Genomic DNA, 22,893 nt, shown 5'->3' with positions numbered 1-22,893 from the left:
CACAATGGAATTCATCATCATCAACATTTATTTATATAGCGCCAGCAAATTCCGTAGCGCTTTACAATTGGGAACAAACATTAATAAGACAATACTGGGTAATACATACAGACAGAGAGGTAAGAGAACCCTGGAATTGGAGTCTATATTAAATATTGGCTGTTGAAGACCTATATCATCATATATACGGCTACTGGCAAGATGAGTATGCAATTGTGTAAGATTTAATAACTGGTGAGACTGCATGGGCTCCATTAGACTTCCATAGATTATTCACACAAGGTGCAGGGGAGACTCTTTAGGTAAATAGTTGAAGGAAAGTACCTGATTGAACTTTCTTGCCTTCCTTCAGCTGATTGGCCACATGCGGGGGGAGCATAGCATACAGCAAGGTCTCCGTTTTCTTCTTCTCAATCTCCAGGTTTTTAGACAATATTCGTAGCTCTTCCTTCTTCCTCTCAAGCTGGTTGGACAGCTCCATCTCAGCTAATCTCTGATGGTTCAGCAGGATCAGGTCTCTGGTTACATCATGTTTTGCTATATCAGAAATATGCATATTTATCTCTTCCAGTTCCTGTAGATTACGCAGCTTCGGAGAACACATGTAGATCATACATTGTATGGAATCCATCCAAACCATATGTCCTTAAAGGGAATATTAAGTACTTTGTAATATATTAGATTCATTATAATAATATATGTAAATTCATGTACATATCAAACAGAAATCGAAAGTCAGGAGTTGCCCTTATAAAAAGTAATTAAAAACCTGAGGGCAGCTATGATGCTCAAGGAACATCTTGACGTTGGTATGTTGTGGTTGAGTAGTTATATAGGTATACAATTATATAGCACTATAACATACAGTACACTTTACAGCTGAAAAGGTTTCAGATAATGGGTAGTCCTGTGCCTATGATCTATCACATGCAGGAAAACATTTTAAATGGGAGAGGGTTGCAAGAACTCTGACTCAAGGTAAGTCCATTATTTTCACTGTAAATTAAAAAATAATGTGTATATTGAAAAACAAAGATGTAGCAAAGATCAGGGAGCATTTATTAAGTCTCGGTGAATAGTGTAATGTATAGGCTGTATAGTTGTTTTGTAGACCAGACCACTCAATTACCTTTCAAATTAAAAATGTTACTGGTGTTTGCATATTAAGTGAAACGGTTTCATTGAGAAGCCAAATGCAGCTTCACTTCCTGAAATCAGGGTGGGTTCAGCCAATGAATTCATCAAATTAAAGCCTTGCATATTCATCGAATTAGAATTTCTATTTAATTGACAAATAAAAGCAATAGGTTACACTGACACTCTCGAAAATAGTGGGGATAAATTACCATCAAACACTCAAAGGGAGCAGTAACCAATCAGAAATGAGCTTTGATCGATCTAGTGCAAATCTAACTAATATAATACTGATTGGTTGTTATGGGTAAAAGCACATTTTTGTGCTCCTTGTTTTTATAAAGAATGTGCTCTTCAATCCATATCACAGGGTGAACTAGAGAACAATGCAAATATGGAGCAACATAACGTACACAGACACCAAGTGATGACATAAGCTGTACCTCTGAGCTTCAGCATTGGCTGTGTCTTCCAGGACTCTGGCATCATTTCCCACTTTGTCTTCAGCACAAACTGACTATTGATAAACATCTGAATATTGTTAATGGTAAAAGTAATTTGAGGATGGACAATGGTGAAATATTCATCTAATCTGATATCCATGGTTTGGATCCCAGGGACATATTTCTGTATGTTCACTCCGGCCTGTTTTACTTTCATCTATGCAATGTAAGAAACAGAGAAATAAATATAGTTGTATAGATATGTCATCATGTTGTCATCAGTCAGCGGGAGCAGAGCAGAGGGCGTGGTCATATCATGATGGGGGCATGTCTACCTTCCCCCAGCAATCCCAACTACCCAACAAACATGTCCCCGGGTGGGACAGCTGAGCCCTAAAATCGGGACTGTCCTGCTGAAATAGGGACAGGTGTGTGTTATCTTATGTACACAAGTTAGTTTTATGTTGTACCTCTGGGTAAACACCTTTATGTAGCAGTGTAAATACAACAAGCAGCAATAAATGGTTCTCAGAGACCCCTCCCATCCTTCTCTTCTGTAAACAAATGCCTGATAAATAAGTAAAGTACTTGTATTTGTAGTTGAAGTGATGGATGCAGATGTTGTTGGGTGGATTTTAAATAAACACATACAGGAAAAGTTCTTATCAGACAACAAGAACAATTGTGAAAATTAGCTGGTAAACTGCTGTTTGTAGCAGACACTGTCACAGACTGTACAGAAAGCCATTCTGTACCAATGTTTATATAAATGTAAGTCCATTCCATAAATCATACAAAATATTTAAACAAAATAAGGTTAACAGGGGCGCACGCAGCATTGTCAGGAGGGGAAACCCCCTGACCCAAACAAAAAAAAAAAAAAATCACGAGAGAGAGCTGCTGCGCATGCGCCCGTGCATGTGCAGCAGCTCCGTTTCGGCAGCGCTGTCCTATACAGCAGTCGCGGCGCTGTCAAAGAAGCGTCCGCGTCGGTGCTGTATACAATACAGCACCGCCGCGGACGCTTCTTTGACAGCGCCGCGGCTGCTGTATAGGACAGTGCCGCTATGGTGGGCACTAAGTTAGCGCAGGGGGGGTTCCTGGAGACTCAGAACCCCCCCTGCGTGCGCCACTGGTTAATGTGCCTTTAAATTCCTTCAGAGCTATTTTCAAATGGAGCTGTCAGCTACAAAGTGGAGGCAGCCATTTTGTGGGCAAAACAATATTCATAACATTGCAGTAGAAACCAGTGACATCACTGTGGCTTAAGGCACTCAAATAAAATGGCTGCCTCCACTCTCTGCAGACGACGGGTTTCCTTATTGCACTGAGTAGTCCTCGCAACATAAATGTCCTGTGTCCAATTTAACATGAGAGCACAGTGATCTCACAAAACCACATCACAAAAATAATGAATGTTCCTGCTCGTACTTGCTTGTCAAACACGATATGGAAGGGAAACTCATTGCAGAATGCCTTTTCATCCATCCATAGTCTGGTAGGATAAACTGGTTGAAAGGAATTCAGCAAACTTCCTGAAAAAATGTTAGTAGTGATTTCTTTACGCTACGTCAAGTATTGTTCTCACATACAACATATAAAGGCTTATTTAACACCATGATGCAAAGAGCAATGAAGGTCTGTAGTCCATAACAACCAATTAGATATTGACTTTCATTAGTTTAAGTCAACTACACTGTTAAAAGGTGATTTTTGATTGGTTGCTAGAAGTTACAGCAGATTATTGCCTTTGGAGCCACGTTATTATATAAGACCAATAGTGTATTATACACAGTTAATTAACCATATCAGGTGCAGTACATAAGAATTATCTATAGAACACGTTATTTATTGTTATGTAATACATAAACAGTTATTCCCCTTTTAATTTCCTCCCTTCTTTTGACAACAGTTCATCCTTAATGAAAGTGACATCTTAGAAGCTTAAAGGGGTTGTCTTGTGCTTTGTAAGCCTGTATAGCAAACAAGGGGCAGGGTGCCCAAGAAGCTCCCCTGTGGCTTGAAGCTGTGTGTCTTGCTCTGCTACTGGTATAATATGAATACTACAATCTGTCCACAGTTCTTAAATAGAGCTCTACTGAAAAGCAGTAGAACAGGCCTGGTCAACCTGTGGCCCTCCAGCTGTAGTGAAACTACAAGTCCCAGCATACCTTACCAGTTATCGGCTGGATATCTTGTAGCAAAGCATGCTGGGACTTGTAGTTCCACAGCAGCTGGTGAGCCACAGGTTGCCTAAGCCTGTTGTAGGAGGATTGAGTCTCAGAGTGCTGTGAGCTGCAGTAGTAGCCGGCATCTGGTTACAGGGTCAGTACCCAGGGGAGCCCCTTATTTGCAATACAGGTGTACTTCTTATATTGAGCAGTAATTGTCTAAAAGCGGACAATCTCTTTATGAATTAAGATGAGATAAATATATTTTATCTCTGTAACAGAAAGTTATCACAAAAAGGGATAGTAAGACCTGTTTTATATTTTATAGCGCTCTATAAAATGGAAATAAATCATAAGTGGATAGGTGTTGCTCTACTGATGGGAGCAAATATTTCTTGAGTATAGCTTTAAGAAAAAAAAATTCTTAATATTTAGTAAACAAATAATATTTATTTGTAAATAATAATATAAATTCAATAATTATTGAATGTGTTAAATTAATTGTTACTGGTCTGTTTAAAGCCATGATAAAAATGTTTTTGAAAAAAATTCATATAGCCAAAAGATAATGAATTAAGCACGATCAGCTGGAGAGAGCAATCTGTAATCAGCCAATCAGAAGCCAGCCAATGAAAAGCTAGCTAATGCGTATTAGAGTGTATTTTGCAACAGCTATCCAACATCCTCAAGAGGCATACTTCCTGAAAGGGGTATGTATAGGTAACTGTGTCCATATCTGACTTGGTTACATTTATGAGAACATGTCCTTATTGTACTTTCCCACCCTTCCATCCCCCATTCCCATGTCTCTAATACTCGTAAGTGTAAGATGTGACCAAATCTGCACATGGATATAAGCATACAAACGTTTTATGCGCATGAGTGGTATGGAAATGCCTATTTTAAGCATACATCCTACATGAACTCCACAGTGACAACAAAACATATGAATACTTAGAGAACCTGTTTGTATTATTGTAATAACTGAAATGATGTTAATAAATGCTCACCTCTTCCAAACCTGACTACATTTCTGATGATGTCCCAGTGTGATTTCTTTAACTGACAACAAGATGATGTATTATTCTCATCAATTATTTGTTTTAATGCTCCATTATTCTGATCCTGTGTGTATAAACAGACACTTTATTTGCAGTCTTATTTAAGCAACTTGAGATTCCATGAGGATATTGGTGTTTCTGTACTTTGTTTCCATTTATTGTATTTACTATGCATTATTAGAGATGGGCATCTGAGATTTTGTTTGCTAAAAAATTCAGCCCTGCAATGAGATTTTTGCATTTTGGTTAAATCACCACCTTGGCTTTAAAGGTGTAGAGAATCAAGTTGACTTTGAAAAAATGCCATTTCAACATCAATATGATTTGAAATGAGGTTCCAAGTGGTAAGCCTACTTTATTTTTCTCTCTGTGTCGGGTTATGTGTTTAAACACTTAACCTGCGGGGTCCCGACATTGCCATTTTAAATTAACTTTAATAGAAGTCGTGATGACAGTGAACTGTAGTGCCGGACAGGTCTTCATTCTAAATCACTTGCGGTCAGCATTCTGCATCATCGGTCATGTAGACAGTCGCTTTTCAGGTAAGTCTATTAATATTAGAGATGGGCGGGTCCGGTTCTCCGAGAACCGAACCCACCCGAACTTTGGGTATCCGAGTACCGAGCTGAGCAGCTCGGTACTCTCCCGCCCGTTCCGAATCCAAATCGAGGCCGAACGTCATTGTGACGTCGTCGGATCTCGGGGCTCGGTTCTCGCGATACTTCAACTTTATAAATACACGCCTCCACAGCAATCCATCGCCATTTGACAGAGGGAGAGAGCAGGGTGTAGTCACAGGCTGATTAGAGCAGGGACAGAGAATACAATATTGTTCTTGCAATTGCTCTAACCAAAATCGCTAGTGCAGAGAGGAGGATAGAAGTTTATTATTTTTTCTTAATATTTGGCACTCCCCAGCGCTTTTGGGGTGTTCCCCATAATTGTGCATAAATATTTCTGGCTGTCAAAAGTCATATCTGTCAGCAGTATCTACCAACTAATTTTTAGCACTCCTCAGTGCTTTTGGGGTGTCCTCCCTAATCTGCATTAATATTTCTGGCTGTCAAAAGTCATATCTGTCAGCAGTATCTACTAAATAATTTTTAGCACTCCTCAGTGCTTTTGGGGTGTCCTCCCTAATTGTGCATTAATATTTCTGGCTGTCAAAAGTCATATCTGTCAGCAGTATCTACTAAATAATTTTTAGCACAACTCAGTGCTTTTGGGGTGTCCTCCCTAATTGTGCATTAATATTTCTGGCTGTCAAAAGTCATATCTGTCAGCAGTATCTACTAAATAATTTTTAGCACTCCTCAGTGCTTTTGGGGTGTCCTCCCTAATTGTGCATTAATATTTCTGGCTGTCAAAAGTCATATCTGTCAGCAGTATCTACTAAATAATTTTTGGCACTCCTCAGTGCTTTTGGGGTGTCCTCCCTAATTGTGCATTAATATTTCTGGCTGTCAAAAGTCATATCTGTCAGCAGTATCTACTAAATAATTTTTAGCACTCCTCAGTGCTTTTGGGGTGTCCTCCCTAATTGTGCATTAATATTTCTGGCTGTCAAAAGTCATATCTGTCAGCAGTATCTACTAAATAATTTTTAGCACTCCTCAGTGCTTTTGGGGTGTCCTCCCTAATTGTGCATTAATATTTCTGGCTGTCAAAAGTCATATCTGTCAGCAGTATCTACTAAATAATTTTTAGCACTCCTCAGTGCTTTTGGGGTGTCCTCCCTAATTGTGCATTAATATTTCTGGCTGTCAAAAGTCATATCTGTCAGCAGTATCTACTAAATAATTTTTAGCACTCCTCAGTGCTTTTGGGGTGTCCTCCCTAATTGTGCATTAATATTTCTGGCTGTCAAAAGTCATATCTGTCAGCAGTATCTACCAAATAATTTTTAGCACTCCCCAGTGGTTTGCGCTCAGAATGGATTCAAAGCAGTCCACATATGATCTAAATGAGCAACCAGGTTCTGTCACCAGTCCTGATGTTAGTGTTCCCAGTACGTCATCTGGCCAAGGCGATGTCAAACAACAGAGTGTTTCCAAATTAGTGCAAAAAACAAAAACCCCAAAAAAATTTACTGTATTGAAGCGAAAAAGAAGTGTAACTGAGCAAAAGTTAAGTGACGATAAAAAAAAAATTGCAAGCATGCCATTCTACACACGCAGTGGCAAAGAGAGAATGAGGCCTTCACCTTTGGCTATTAGTGGCAGATCCAAAAAAGTTACCCAGCCTACAATTGGTGCACAACTACTGTTACGCGTCAAAGCCGAGCTGCAAGATAACAGTGAGGCATTACAGGAGAATATTTGCTCTGATTCACAAATGACAACAATCCCTGTGGAGAGTCCATCCAACAGTGGGATGTCTAATCGTGAGCATTCTGCTGATGTGTGCCTTAATAGCCCGAGTGTAGCCGGTGATACCCAAATTGAGGATGCCACTTTGGAATTAGAAGAGGATGAGGGGGAAATTTGTGTAGGCGACGAGGGCGCTAATGAGGATGAGGTTGTTTGTGTAAGTCCTGCACCAGTGGCAGCAGTTCTGGCACGTGACAAGAAAAAGGCCATTGTCATGCCTGGGCATAAAACAAAAAAATCTACTTCTTATGTGTGGAATTATTTCTACCCAAATCCAGACAACAATTGTATAGCCATTTGTAGTGTATGTCAAGCCACAGTCAGTCGAGGGAGGGACCTTAACCATCTTGGAACCTCGTCTATGTTACGCCATTTAACGAGAGTTCATGGCAAAGTGTTGGGAAAAGCTGAAAGTTCTTCCCAAAAGAATACAAGCACTCCCTCATAAGCTAAGACCCTCTGCTCACCGACATACCGACGGCTACAAAATACACCCACCACACCATTCTCATCAATATCCTCAGTAGCGCTCGGAGTTAGCCCGGCATCCCACTTAAGGCTGGATGACTCCAGCACTATTATTGATTCCTCTAAAGAAAGCGTTAGTCCTGCTGTTGCTGTTGCTGCTGCTGGGGGTGAATCGTCATCCCAGAGGCAGGTTAATAAAATGAGCAGTCCTACATTTCAGCAATTAACTGTGAAACAATCATTTGCGAGGGGAAGCAAATATGACAGCAGTCACCCAGTCGCCAAGCGAATCACAGACGCCATGGCTGCAATGTTAGTGTTAGATCTGCGTCCAATCTCCACAATAAACGCAGCTGGTTTTTCACAGTTAATTGAGGTTTTGTGTCCGCGTTATAGAATTCCATCGCGACACCATTTCTCCCGTAAAGCTATTCCACAACTATACCAAAAAGTGTGTAAAAATGTAGAGATTGCGCTGAAAAATGCCATTCTGCCCACTGTTCACTTAACCACAGATATGTGGACAAGTGGAAGTGGCCAAACCAAAGACTATATGACTGTGACAGCCCACTGGGTTAGTCATTCACCTTCACCAGCAGGAACAGCAGCAGCATGTACACCACTACGTAACATTTGTCACAGGCAGGCCACTCTTTGTATCACCGGCTTCACTAACAGGCATACGGCTGACAATTTGTTACGCAAACTGAGAGATGTGATTGATGCATGGCTTATACCACTCGGACTCTCCCCAGGGTATGTCATTTCAGATAACGCCAACAATATAGTGCGAGCATTACAGCTGGGTGATTTCCAACATATTCCCTGTTTTGCTCACACCATCAACTTGGTGGTGCAGAGCTTCCTACGAAATAACCGTGAGGTGCAGGAGATGCTTTCGGTGGCCCGTAAAATTTCAGGCCATTTCAGGCATTCAGCCACAGCATGTAGGAGATTACAGCAGCTCCAAGAGCAGTTTAACTTGCCCTGCCACCAACTTAAGCAAGAGGTGGTAACTCGGTGGAATTCCACCCTGTACATGCTTCAGAGGATGGAGGAACAGCGCAAAGCCATCTAAGCATATTGCACAAGCCATGACATTGGGAAAGGAGGGGGGATGTATTTCACTCTTGCACAGTGGGGAATCCTTTCAGTGCTGTGCAAGGTGCTGAAACCATTTGAAGTTGTGACGTGTGAGGTGAGTGCAGACTCTGCTAGTTTGAGCCAAGTCATTCCTTTAATTAGACTATTGGAAAAGCAGCTTGAGAAAATGAAGGAGGAGCTGAAAGCAAGCAATTCAGCAAAGTATGTTGGCCTTGTCGATCAAGTACTTAATTCGCTTCACAATGATCCTCGAGTTATTAAGATCTTGAACTCGGATCAGTACGTTTTGGCCATTGTGCTTGATCCAAGGTTTAAAACCTACATTGAGTCTTTACTTGTAAATGAGCGAGATGTAAACTTTTGCAAGGAGCTATTGCTCAGCAAGTTGGCCGCTGAACTGGGCCTTGGCTTGACGACGTGTCCTCCTTCACTTTCTCAAGCTGCTGCTCGTAAAAAATTAAATTTCCAAAAAAGAAGCAGGGAAGACGCAGGGGGCAGACCAGAACAATTTAACATCTGGGCTGGTTTGAAGGATTTTTCAAAAAAATGTGTCACTTTGCCCATAACTCCATCCAATACGAGTATAAACATGCAAAGGATGGTGGAGGATTACTTTCAAGAGGTAGTTGATATGGAAATGTCAGACAGTCCCTTTCCTTACTGGGAAGAAAAGCAGGCCATTTGGAAACCCATGTACAAACTTGCTTTGCAATACCTAAGCTGCCGACCCTCCAGTGTGTACTCTGAACGAGTGTTCAGCACAGCAGGGAACTTAGTCAGTGATCGCCGTAGAAGGTTACTTCCCAAAAATGTGGAGAAAATGATGTTTATAAAAATGAACTACATCTTCCACGAGGAAGGCCTTCACCATCAAAGACATCCAAGCACTGACTGTTCTCTAATGGCGGATTCAAGCGGCGATGAATTGATAGTCTATGATGATGACGTACACACTGATGAGGGTGAGGATTAAGCTGAAGATGATGCCGATAACATCTTTTTAAAGCTTTCAATGTAAGTATAGGGTGCAATCTACCCCCAAAGAGGAAAGGGACTTGTGGCATTTCCATATCACATACCATCTTGAAAGGCTGCTGTTAGGGCAATTTATCCTTAAGGGTAGGGTGTCATAGACAGAGTGACCCTAAACTGGCTTTGTCCATTTTTCATAATATTGTACAGTCTATAATGGCTGAATTTTTTGGTATTTTATACAACTGGAGGGGGGCCTAGAGAGACAGAAACCAAACTGGCTTTCTCCATGTCAATTAATATTGTACAGTCTATAATGGCTGAATTTTTTGGTTATTTTATACAAGTGGAGGGGGGCCTAGAGAGACAGAAACCATACTGGCTTTCTCCATGTCAATTAATATTGTACAGTCTATAATGGCTGAATTTTTTGGTATTTTATACAAGTGGAGGGGGGCCTTGAGAGACAGAAACCAAACTGGCTTTTTCCATTTCTTTACATATTTAACTATAAGTGTAGGGTGTAATATACATTCAAAGACGATGGCTGCATTGCCAATATGCATAGATGGAGAGGAAGACAATCTGTTTTGTGTGTAGAATAAATGAAGGCCTACCAATGAAGAATTAAACTGTTTTTTTGGATGATTTATTACCTCAACAATTAGATTACTTGTCTCTAAAACAGTTGGAGCACTAAATTGGGTTAATTTAGGCCCAAAAACATGGATTTTCCCAAAAAATAGCAAAACAAAACCAAAACCAAAACACGCAATGGCGGTTTTGCAAAACCAAAACCAAAACCAAAACACAACGGTAATCCAGATCCAAAACCGAATCCAAAACCAAAACACGGGGGTCAGTGACCATCTCTAATTAATATTGAGATCACTTTTTAATACTTTCGGGGGTTTTTTGTAGGGATGAGCGGGCTCGGATATCTGAAATCCGAGCCCACCCGAACCTTGCCGATCCGAGCCGGATCCGAGACAGATCCGGGTATTCCCGCCAATTGCAAAACTGAAAGCGAGGCTCCGAGTCATAATCCCGTTGTCGGATCTCGCGATACTCGGATTCTATAAATTTCCTGCTGGCCGCCGCCATCTTCACTCAGGCATTGATCAGGGTAGAGGGAGGTTGTGTTAGGTGGTCCTCTGCCCTGCTATATCCTGTGCTGTGCTGTGCTGTGCTCAGTCCAGTGGTGCTGTGTCCTGTGCTCTGTCCTTCTGAGTTCAGTGGTGCTGCTGGGTCCTGTGCTGTGTCCTGTTCAGTCCAGTGGTGCTGTGTCCTGTGCTCTGTCCTTCTGAGTTCAGTGGTGCTGCTGGGTCCTGTGCTGTGCCCTGTTCAGTCCAGTGGTGCTGGGTCCTGTGCTCTGTCCTTCTGAGTTCAGTGGTGCTGCTGGGTCCTGTGCTGTGTCCTATTCAGTCCAGTGGTGCTGTGTCCTGTGCTCTGTCCTTCTGAGTTCAGTGGTGCTGCTGGGTCCTGTGCTGTGTCCTGTTCAGTCCAGTGGTGCTGTGTCCTGTGCTCTGTCCTTCTAAGGGCATTGTTATTTCCCCATTATTCCCAAGTTATAAAAAAATTTAAAAAAAGTTATAAAAAAAAGAAATTAAAAAAAAATATCCAAAAACAATCCTGCAGTATAAGTCCATTGGTACTGCAATATTACAACGTTCACTGATTCTGCAGTATAAGTCCAGTGGTACTGCAATATTACAAAGTTCACTGATTCAGCAGTATAAGTCCAGTGTGTAAGTCGCGCATATTAGCATAAATGAGCAGCGTGATCACTGGCCAGTTGTCACTTTATTGAACCAGTTTCCCTAGACCAGCGTTTCTGGCTCTGCTTCCTCTGATTGGTTACTTTGTCTGACCCCTTGGCTTTGGATGACTACTATTCTGGCTCTTGATTCCTGGCTTCCCTTAGGGCCAATCTATTGTCTGAGTTCTAACTCCCCATTTCAAGATTCTTTCTTGCTCTTAAAGGTACATCACCTATGGACGTTATATATTCTTTAGAGTCTTTTTTACCTCCTTCTGCTATTGGAATTCACCAGCTAATATTTTGCTATCACAAAATATTCAAGACCTTATTGGGTAATAAGATAATAAGACTTAATCATTAACAATCATTTTCAATACTACACCAAAGAAGGTTTAGTGTGGTTGTGCATCATTCATTCACCAAATGCTAAGAATGAGTTTGCTCAAATTGCTGCAAGTAGTCATTCAGTCATATATGACGGTCTTATATTGTCATATTTTTGCTCTTTGTCATAGATTGTTCTAGGAACACCTTCAGCCTGATATCATACAGGAGAGACTTCTTCAATGAAGAATAGGGCCCTTTTACTAACACAGCATTTATTTGCAAACTTTGCATTGAATTATAGCAACTAATTAGCAATTAGATTGTATCTGTCTAATGCAAGTTAGCTGATGGAAGTGTCAACTTGCCTGCTATGTTTTAGTGTTTGTATTGTAGTGTATGTTTGATGCTTTATAACAAATAACATAGCTTAGTTTAGTTATATAATGATAATGTAGTCGCTAACATATTAAAATAGTTTCCAAGGATACTGCTCCTGATACAATGCATCTAATGCTTAGATTCTAAGCACATCACACAACACAGTGCTACAATCCCCATCATGGTTACTGAATTTTAATATACCTGACATTTTGCCCTTTAAGTACTCCTGGAAATAAAGCCTGGCAGTAGGGCACTGCTCAAAATGTGGATATTTTAAAATAGCCAGGACTGAATTCTTTAATTAAGCCCTGGCTATTCAGGGTAAAATTTCTGTTGAGTAACACTAGGTACACACTACAGAAAATTTCTCCCCATGCCATATCAGTAATCCTTTTACAAATGACTGAAAGAAAAAAAAAAAGTCCTGGTCAGCATGCTGATTCATGTGCACACACTATACATGTTGTAAAAGATTTACCCTCAGATCTGTGCTCTTCATCTGTCCTAACCATCTGCTGAAAAGATTGTGACTCCTAAAACTCCATAGAGATGTATGAGTGCATACACACTGTGCTCTGTCCTTCTGAGTTCAGTGGTGCTGCTGGGTCCTGTGCTGTGTCCTGTTCAGTCCAGTGGTGCTGGGTCCTGTGCTCTGTCCTTCTGAGTTCAGTGGTGCTGCTGGGTCCTGTGCTGTGTCCTGTTCAGTCCAGTGGTGCTGTGTCCTGTGCTCTGTCCTTCTAAGGGCATTGTTATTTCCCCATTATTCCCAAGTTATAAAAATTTTTAAAAAAAGTTATAAAAAAAAGAAATATCCAAAAACAATCCTGCAGTATAAGTCCATTGGTACTGCAATATTACAACGTTCACTGATTCTGCAGTATAAGTCCAGTGGTACTGAAATATTACAAAGTTCACTGATTCAGCAGTATAAGTCCACTGGTACTCTCCTGTGCCGCATATAATTTTTAAAGGCTTTGCCGAGTGTGTGTGGCTTAGGGGTACGCTCTCTTGTGCTACATATAATGGAAAACAAAAATTTGGAGGATAAAGCTGCGAGAAAAAAGCTCAGTTTTCCTAAAAGACCCGCTGGCGGGGATGCTGATAACATCTGGTCCGGACTGAAGGACCTGCCAACCATTGCAGACATGTCTACTTTTGCTGCATTGGATGCTGTCACAATAGAAAAAATGGTGAAGGATTACTTTGCTGACACCATCCAAATAGACATGTCAGACAGTCCATATTGTTACTGGCAGGAAAAAAAGGCAGTTTGGAAGCCCCTGTACAAACTGGCTCTATTTTACCTGAATTGTCCCCCCTCCAGTGTGTACTCGGAAAGAGTTTTTAGTGCAGCGGGGAACCTGGTCAGTGAGCGGCGAAGGAGGTTGCTTCCTCACAACGTTGAAAAAATGATGTTCATAAAAATGAATTATCAATTCCTCAAGCAAGTACAGCACTGCCCTCCAGATAGTACAGAGGGACCTGTGGTTGTGGAGTCCAGCGGGGACAAATTGATAATGTGTGAGGAGGAGGAAGTACACACTGTAGGGGGAGAGGAATCGGAGGTTGAGGATGAGGACGACAACTTTCCTCAGTAGAGCCTGTTTAGTTTGTACAGGGAGAGATGAATTGTTTTTTTGGTGTGGGGGCCCAAACAAACCAATCATTTCAGCCACAGTTGTTTGGTAGGCCCTGTCGCTGAAATGATTGGTTTGTTAAAGTGTGCGTGTCCTATTTCAACAACATAAGGGTGGGTGGGAGGGCCCAAGGACAATTCCATCTTGCAACTATTTTTTTGGCATTATGTGACCATTCAACAGTCGTTTTCCATGTTCAAAAAGTAAAAGAAAATGCCAACAAATTCCATAAATTAAATCAAAAGTTAAATGCCCTGTCATTATTTAAAACAAGAGGTTTTGACGTGCTAGAATTAGTGTAGTGTTAAGATGTTATAAACACTACACTTGGAACTTGGAGGAGGTATTGTGGCCCCGGTATCAAATTGGGTACCGGGGCCACCCCACTACGCAGTCCAGATACTTGTTTGGTGGAATTCTGACCAGTTGAGGGTGTATTTATTTTATTGTGGCCCCGGTATCAAATTGGGTACCGGGGCCACTCCTCTACGCAGTCCAGATACATTTATTGGTGCGAATCATACAAGTTCAGGGTTTTTAAATTATATTGTGGTGACCACTCCTCTACGCAGTCCAGGTACATTATTCGGTGCGATTCAGACCAGTTGATGGTTTTCTTATTATATTGTGGTGACCACTCCTCTACGCAGTCCAGATACATTTATTGGTGCAAATCATACAAGTTCAGGGTTTTTAAATTATATTGTGGTGACCACTCCTCTACGTAGTCCAGGTACATTATTCGGTGCGATTCAGACCAGTTGATGGTTTTCTTATTATATTGTGGGGACAACTCCACTACGCAGTCCAAAAAGATACCTCGTTGCAACGTTTTAGACTAATAACTATATTGTGAGGTGTTCAGAATACACTGTAAATTAGTGGAAATGATTGTTATTGAATGTTATTGAGGTTAATAATAGCGTAGGAGTTAAAATAAGCCCAAAAACTTGATTTTTGAACTTTTTATGCTTTTTTCAAAAAAAATCCGAATCCAAAACCTTAAATCCGAACCAATACCTTTCGGCAGGTGTTTTGCGAAACAAATCCGAACCCAAAACATTGCGAAAATCCGGATCCAAAACACAAAACACGAGACACCAAAAGTCGCCGGTGCACATCTCTAGTTTTTTGTAGGTCAGGTGGGTGTCGGATTTTTCACAACCGAAAAACCGTACCCCACCCCACTAAACAGTCCGACATTAAATAATTAGTAATCACAGTTAATAAATATCCCTCCTTCTCCCCAAACTCAGCCTCACATTCAATTATTAGCCCAAAACCACCCCTGCATAAAATAGTCCCTTCATCCCACTTTAAATTAATAGGCACCGCCATGAAATAACATAATGCACAAAGTTTTGATTTGAGCAACGACAGGTGACATAGATTAGACTTTACTGTCAGGAATGGCCATCTAAGTAATGTAGTACTTATATCGCCAGCGGCAAGAAAAATAAAAATATAAGCATTGTTAATAGGTTTTGTCCTTAATGTTTGAATTGCAGTGTGCAATAAGCAATTTTGGCTTTAATTTGAATTGTAGTGTGCAATGCTGTCACAAAACACACGTGCGCACACCTAAGTTAACTTGCAATGTGTGTGTAAACTTGTACAGAGTGTAAAACTAATATAATTATGTTTTAAATTGAAATCCCCCATCCACTATTATTAGCCCTCACCCTCACTATCATATTAATAGCCCACAACCCATCTACATTACATTAAAATCAGGCACTGGGGCCCATCTGAGCCCCAATCTATGACATTTCTTATAATAAAAACAGCAGTATAATACATCACAGTCACTACTAGTGTATAAATTAATGGCATATGGCACTTATTATGAGAGATTTGAGATCATGGGGTAAATGTATGAAGCTCCGGGTTCTTCAACACCCGCGCGGCGCTGCTTTGTAAAGGGAAGTTTCCCTTTACAAGGCAGCGCCGCTTTAAATTTAAGCGCTGAAGACGCCGAACTCGCGGGTGTTGAAGAACCCGGAGCTTCATACATTTACCCTCAGGTGTTGAATCTCTGCATTTATTTTCCCTTTCCAGTGGAATATTCCCAGTTGATTTTCTAATGCCAAATTACTGAAATTCTGAGACTCTAAAATTAGCTGAATCAATTCACTCATCTATATTCTTGGTGTTAACAGAAAGTCTCTCTCACAGATACAGCTACAGCTTCTGGGTGTCAGGTCCCTTGTTGACTAAAAGTTCCTCAGAGGTTTACCTTGCTCTAAATGTCCAGGAGTTTCCTATGTCCCAAAAGCCTGATGACAGGATTTCCAGTATGAATACTATGGAGAGTTGTGGTAGTGAAAACAGAATGAATGTCTTTATTGTTGATCAAGGATCACACAGATAATAAATAGGTGCAGTCAATGGTTAACAGTAAGCATAGTCTATAGGAGCAGCAGGTAGAAGACAGTAGTATTACTAGACATAGCTTGGAAACTGTAAATGCTGGATACACAATGGTTGAAATGCAGATACATGTGTCAGGATAACCAGGTTATCAGGGAAGCTGGAGCTGAAAAGACTGGTGTTCAGGAATAGAGATAAAGTGCAGGAACATGGAGACTGGATTACCAGGTTTAGCCACAGGAGCAGGAATTCTGGTGTCCAGATATAACAGACACAAGGAGAATTAAGTACCAGGTTAGCCAGGAGGCATGAGGCACTGGATGATCCACGGGAGAATAAGGCAAAAAGAGGGTCAGGAAAGCCAGGGGTCAGAAGGCGAAAGATCCACAATATACCAGGGAGTAAACAGGAGCAAGGTCAAATGTAGCTGGGGTCTGGGTCATAAGATAAGGTGCAAAACGTGGAAACAAAGCAGGAGTGAAATGCCAGGCAGAAATCAGGATCCAAACAAGTGTTTTACACAGAGATCAGCAGCAAAGACAATTTATGAAATGGCTCAGATTGCTGAGAAAGGCAGTGTCTCAAAGGCCAGACAGGTAATTAGGGTCCAGGAGTAATGATGAAGTAATGATGAAGGTTTAACCCCTTGCAGGCAGGTCAGACGAAGGCAGCGCAGTATCTAGAGAGGAGATACTGAACTGCAGCCTGATGCAGATCATGACACCTGACTGTATGCATGCAGGGGTCACAGCTTTAAGTGTCAATACTTTCCCAAAATGGCACGGTCGCTTTACTGCCACAGATGCCGGGTTTTCCACACAATCTATCAGCCTATATCATGGGCAGGCAATTGTCACATTTTGTTTCCTCGGCTCAGTGAGGTCTGAGAATGTGTAAGTCGCGCATATTAGCATAAATGAGCAGCGTGATCACTGGCCAGTTGTCACTTTATTGAACCAGTTTCCCTAGACCAGCATTTCTGGCTCTGCTTCCTCTGATTGGTTACTTTGTCTGACCCCTTGGCTTTGGATGACTACTATTCTGGCTCTTGATTACTGGCTTCCCTTAGGGCCAATCTATTGTCTGAGTTCTAACTCCCCATTTCAAGATTCTTTCTTGCTCTTAAAGGTACATCACCTATGGACGTTATATATTCTTTAGAGTCTTTTTTACCTCCTTCTGCTATTGGAATTCACCAGCTAATATTTTGCTATCACAAAATATTCAAGACCTTATTGGGTAATAAGATAATAAGACTTAATCATTAACAATCATTTTCAATACTACACCAAAGAAGGTTTAGTGTGGTTGTGCATCATTCATTCACCAAATGCTAAGAATGAGTTTGCTCAAATTGCTGCAAGTAGTCATTCAGTCATATATGACGGTCTTATATTGTCATATTTTTGCTCTTTGTCATAGATTGTTCTAGGAACACCTTCAGCCTGATATCATACAGGAGAGACTTCTTCAATGAAAAATAGGGCCCTTTTACTAACACAGCATTTATTTGCAAACTTTGCATTGAATTATAGCAACTAATTAGCAATTAGATTGTATCTGTCTAATGCAAGTTAGGTGATGGAAGTGTCAACTTGCCTGCTATGTTTTAGTGTTTGTATGTAGTGTATGTTTGATGCTTTATAACAAATAACATAGCTTAGTTTAGTTATATAATGATAATGTAGTCGCTAACATATTAAAATAGTTTCCAAGGATACTGCTCCTGATACAATGCATCTAATGCTTAGATTCTAAGCACATCACACAACACAGTGCTACAATCCCCATCATGGTTACTGAATTTTAATATACCTGACATTTTGCCCTTTAAGTACTCCTGGAAATAAAGCCTGGCAGTAGGGCACTGCTCAAAATGTGGATATTTTAAAATAGCCAGGACTGAATTCTTTAATTAAGCCCTGGCTATTCAGGGTAAAATTTCTGTTGAGTAACACTAGGTACACACTACAGAAAATTTCTTCCATGCCATATCAGTAATCCTTTTACAAATGACTGAAAGAAAAAAAAAAGTCCTGGTCAGCATGCTGATTCATGTGCACACACTATACATGTTGTAAAAGATTTACCCTCAGATCTGTGCTCTTCATCTGTCCTAACCATCTGCTGAAAAGATTGTGACTCCTAAAACTCCATAGAGATGTATGAGTGCATACACACTGCAGAATTGGAAGGATATCGTTCCATCGTTGAACAAGATTTTTAGTCCTTTAGGTCATTTCAAAAAAATCAAAGGAAATGATACGATGAGCTTTGGAAGGACCCATCATTCATTGTTTCCGTGCACTAATGCAATATTGGGTCAAACAGTCGTTTATCGTGTGATTTGCATGATAATCGGCTGAAAAGCCTGTAGTGTGTACCCAGCCTAAAGAGGATAGGTGTACTGTTGTGAAACAAAATCTGACCTCTTATCTTATATTTGTATAAAATTTGTATAGTAGCGTACAACTGTCAAATGCCAAAGACGCATACAATACAATCCAGCCTGAAAATCCTGCAAGTCACAAAATGTAATTTCTGAATCAAGAAATACAAGCCTGCAGCAAAAGGCCCTTTTGTGATGTAACGTGCCTATATATCCGCTAATGTACCTGTTTATGGATTTGTGGGGACATCATCAGAAGTGCAAAATTTTCCATCTTCTTATAGGAGGAACTGGGCGTATCGGGGCATTTCTAGCTGAATGCTAAGCACCCATATACAAAAATTGGAGTTTCTCTCAAATGATATTTAAGAGGTGTAGAGAGAACATTTATGTTTTGGGAGGAACCGGGAGCCTTTGTTGATTATTACATGTTGTCGATAGTGATGGAGAACGGGCTTTGTCTATACTTTCATTTGGATGCCTTTTGTACCTTACCGGTACACTTAATATGTGAAAGGGCATTCACAGGTACAATTCTAGGACTGTAATAAACACATTAAGATGATAACTATTTTATGTCTGTATCATATATGTCAATGCTCTTCATACCCTTTCACCATCCAGTGCAGAATTTCTTAGCTAGCATGTGAATTGAAAAACATAGCTCCTTCCTCTACAGCTGTAACTCCAGCATATTATAAAAGAATAGCCATAGCTTTGTTGTCAAATTTAACTGGACACTCATTGGAAGTCACAAATACTACCTGATCTTGGTGGGGTAGATGTTTACCTACCAGATTATGCTTTGGCTTTAACATTTTCTTTTGACCTTCCTCCTTTTGGAGAATTTCAAATATGACGTGCTCTCTCTTCCCAGTGCGTTCCTTCTCCTCAGTTTGATAAATGATCCTCATTGTTACATCACTGTCGAAGAAATCTTTTGCCACAGATTCTATTATCCCTGTTAAACCAAGTTACAGGTCAACCAAGAGAGTATACATTTACACAATCAACACCTTTTCTACTTTTTATTTTGTCCTTAGTGGAAGCTTCAAGAATTGTGATAATGGAATCTCAAGAAAGAGCTCAAGTTGATAAAGTATCAGTCAATATAACTTGTCAGCATCTACTGTGTCCAGTACTTTCTAAACTACAGCTGAATCTGTTTCTGCTCACTCATTTTCCAGAATGACATACACATACCAGCTTGCAGGTTTGCATTCATAAAAAGGTATGGCTGGCCCTGTGAAGGTGTATAATCATCAATTTTATACTCATATAGAGTGATTATTGACAGAAGTGCCCATTAGGATAGTTTATCCTAATCTAAAGAGATTTATAACATATATTAAACTGAGCTTCTTTTATGAGACTCTTCCATTTTTTATTAAAGACTCTATTTAAGGCTCTTCCATTTTTTATTAAATAGATAATACAGTTTATTAAGGATATAATATTTTTCTGTACAAATATCTGATACAAAATTAAAGCTGGCCTCACATGCTGAACTCACTGAAGGACAAGGTCTGTGTCCAAGACTGAATTAGCAGATCATACAAGGTTTAATCAGTACAATTGGCTTGTTTCCTCATGAGGAACAATACTGCTTGATATACACGCCTGTGACCCCTTTTAGACCAGTTTAATCCAAGTCACGCAAACATGGGCAATCATTTTTCACACATGTGGCTAGCTGTAGCCAGATTTGGTAAGCTCATACCTGGAACTATGTGACAGAAGCCAGTTCTATCAGAGTAGTAATGAAGGAACATAGTCCCGTCAACTGTTTTTTCCACTCGAAAGGATGGTGCATTCATTTCCTGTAAAACATAATATATATTGTGGATGACAATCAGAAATATATATACCAGCGACATTATCTGAGTAATAAAATCGTTTGCTCTTTTTGGTTTTCCTCTGAAAGGGGATTTCCACATCAGACGACTAATGATGATAATGTAATAGCTTGTATATGACCTCCTGTGTATTTTATGTATTTATATCATGTACTTATATCACCAGACCGGATTGTTTATCTTCACTGCCATGGGATACAACACAAAACTGTTTCTTGGATACAATTGTATCCAATGCAGAGTCCACAGCAAAGCTTTGTCGTATCCCATGGCAACAAACACAACAAACAACTGCGTATGATTGCATAAATACAAGGCTGAAATGCAATCTGATAAATATAGTAAAAGTTGCATGAGGGAACGTACAAGCCAATAAATTAATCATCAGAGGGTGAAAACCCCTTTATCATTTATGACATTATCCTTATTTAAAATACACAGAATATTACATCACTTATTACCTTATAAGAGAGTGTCAGGTAGCTATGCAGAGCATCTAGATTCTCAATGAATTCCATTAGATTCCCTCCCAAAGTCCGTAGCATTCTATCATATCCAGATTTCTTACAGAAGGAAAAGAAATAGGCTCCAAATAGCTTCAGGACTTCTTCCTCAGATACATCTAAAACATAATGCTACAATTAAAGGGAAATATGTGCATGGAAAGATCTATATATCGGTATGCAGACGACAGCTAGACATTCATTTGGGCAACAGTATTATTAGGTTGACTATTGAAATGTAGACAGTTTTATTAGGTGGACAAATGAAATGCATAGGTTTAGGGATAGGGATATTATTGTTGACCAAATAAATGTTGATTAATACTGTCTACATTTCAATTGTCGACCTAATAATACTGTCAATGTTATTATTGTTGACTTTCTAACCCTGTCTAAATAATGGTGTTGACCATATAAATGTTGATTATGTAACTGTTGAACATATATATCACACTCCATATATCACAGCCTGAAACACATCATTCTCATAGCCAATATGGGTGTAAAAGTATCTTTGGAGAGGACGTATCAAAGTGGAGATTTTTCAAACCGCAATTTAAAATGTGTCCTTTTGTGCGGTTTTCAAACCATGTCGTTTTTAAAAATAAAACCACTTATCAAGCCACATTTTTACAAACCAGCAAACCGCGATAATGCAACCAAAAAGACGTAAATGTTTTAGATATGGTTCCCATTGGTGAGATGAGTCACATCATGTGCTTAAAAATAGATTTAGACACAAATCTTATGTAAAACTGTAAGTATAGCGAATCAGAGCATAGATGGCAGTCATCATCATCATCAAGTAAACTTGCATCAGACACACAAACATAAGCCTCCTAAATAACATACATTAAATATGCATCGCAAAGGATTAAATCATGAGCAGTCTTTGCATGATGTTCTCTTTGCAAACCTGTGGTGAGCTACAAACCCCGTGCAGTGTGTTCTAAACCACATGTGGTTTGTGACGGTTTTAAAATCACATAATAAACTGCACATGGATACATTCCCCTTTTTTAACTACATGTTACTGTATAAATGTTACACCTATGCACTTACATTTTTATGCCAAGTTCTAATACAGAGCTGCCCAACTGGGGACCTGTGAGTAGGAATATGGCCCCCCAAAGCCTTTTGGTGCCCCCCACTAACTTCTCTGACATGAAGAGACTTGACACAATTAGAACAGGACTCGATTTGTGCTCTAACTAATAAAGTGACTAATACCGAAGCACTTACTAAGCATCCTGCAAGCTTCTTTGATCATTCTCAATGTAATTGCATCATCGTAAACTTCATAAGTCATAAATGTATCCTGGACTCCGGCCAAGCCTCTGAAAACATAAATAGAATTGTGTTTATTTGTGCAGTCTAATCCATGTTACACTTAGTAATTACAGATAGGAATGTACTACAAGCTCCAGACGGAATCCAATATTGGGTGGGGAAAGGGCAGAATGGCACTGTCCATGCCATGGCCCCAATAAGGTGACTGAATTGTGCAGAGGGTACAATGATTGAACCAGCATACCAATAAACCAAAGTACTGATTATATAAACCCATCTAGGCAACTCCAAGATACCCTGGCACCCAAGAGCACCAATATGCAATCTTACATGTATCTCCACCATACAGAGGGAATTCAGTTAATAAACTCAGATTGTCAGCGTTTCAATACTGTACAGTCAGAGTCACTGGTGGTCCTGGATTCCTTCCCTTCAATGTTTGGCAAAAGTAGAATCTCTTGGTGCAAATTGGAAAAAAGTGAGACAAAATAAAAAACAAGAGCTGAACCCCTAGAAGTAGGGGGAAGGGGTCTCCTGAAAACAAATGACCCACACAAACAAGTTAGACAGTCAATGGAACAGTCAGTCTTACAGAATGGAAGCTCACTTGAATACAGAACAACCAACATATCAAACGGTTGCTGAATAGAACAAAC

The 22,893-nt window shown here is 40.1% G+C and overlaps 1 protein-coding gene across 3 annotated transcripts in view; it reads right to left on the bottom strand.

Annotated features, from left to right (window-relative positions):
- Positions 1-22,321, bottom strand: part of LOC142140104 (guanylate cyclase soluble subunit beta-2-like) — a 53,460-nt gene extending 31,139 nt beyond the window's left edge. For 2 of the 3 annotated variants that reach the window (XM_075197961.1, XM_075197963.1), the window contains exons 1-8: positions 22,190-22,321; positions 20,906-21,066; positions 20,309-20,408; positions 19,383-19,549; positions 4,759-4,873; positions 3,009-3,112; positions 1,578-1,794; positions 325-645 (exon numbers count right to left, since the gene is read on the bottom strand). In XM_075197961.1, the coding sequence (XP_075054062.1) occupies positions 325-645; positions 1,578-1,794; positions 3,009-3,112; positions 4,759-4,873; positions 19,383-19,549; positions 20,309-20,408; positions 20,906-21,066; positions 22,190-22,256 (1,252 nt within the window). In that variant the 5' untranslated portion in view covers positions 22,257-22,321. The remainder of the gene's footprint in view (positions 1-324; positions 646-1,577; positions 1,795-3,008; positions 3,113-4,758; positions 4,874-19,382; positions 19,550-20,308; positions 20,409-20,905; positions 21,067-22,189) is intronic. The other variant, XM_075197964.1, reaches the window with a different exon arrangement.
- Positions 22,322-22,893: the final 572 nt, after the last annotated feature.

Source organism: Mixophyes fleayi, chromosome 2, assembly GCF_038048845.1.
Source record: "Mixophyes fleayi isolate aMixFle1 chromosome 2, aMixFle1.hap1, whole genome shotgun sequence".
NCBI classification, from domain to species: domain Eukaryota; kingdom Metazoa; phylum Chordata; class Amphibia; order Anura; family Limnodynastidae; genus Mixophyes; species Mixophyes fleayi.
Note: the sequence above shows the minus strand (reverse complement) of the source record. Positions and strands in the feature narration are given on the sequence as shown.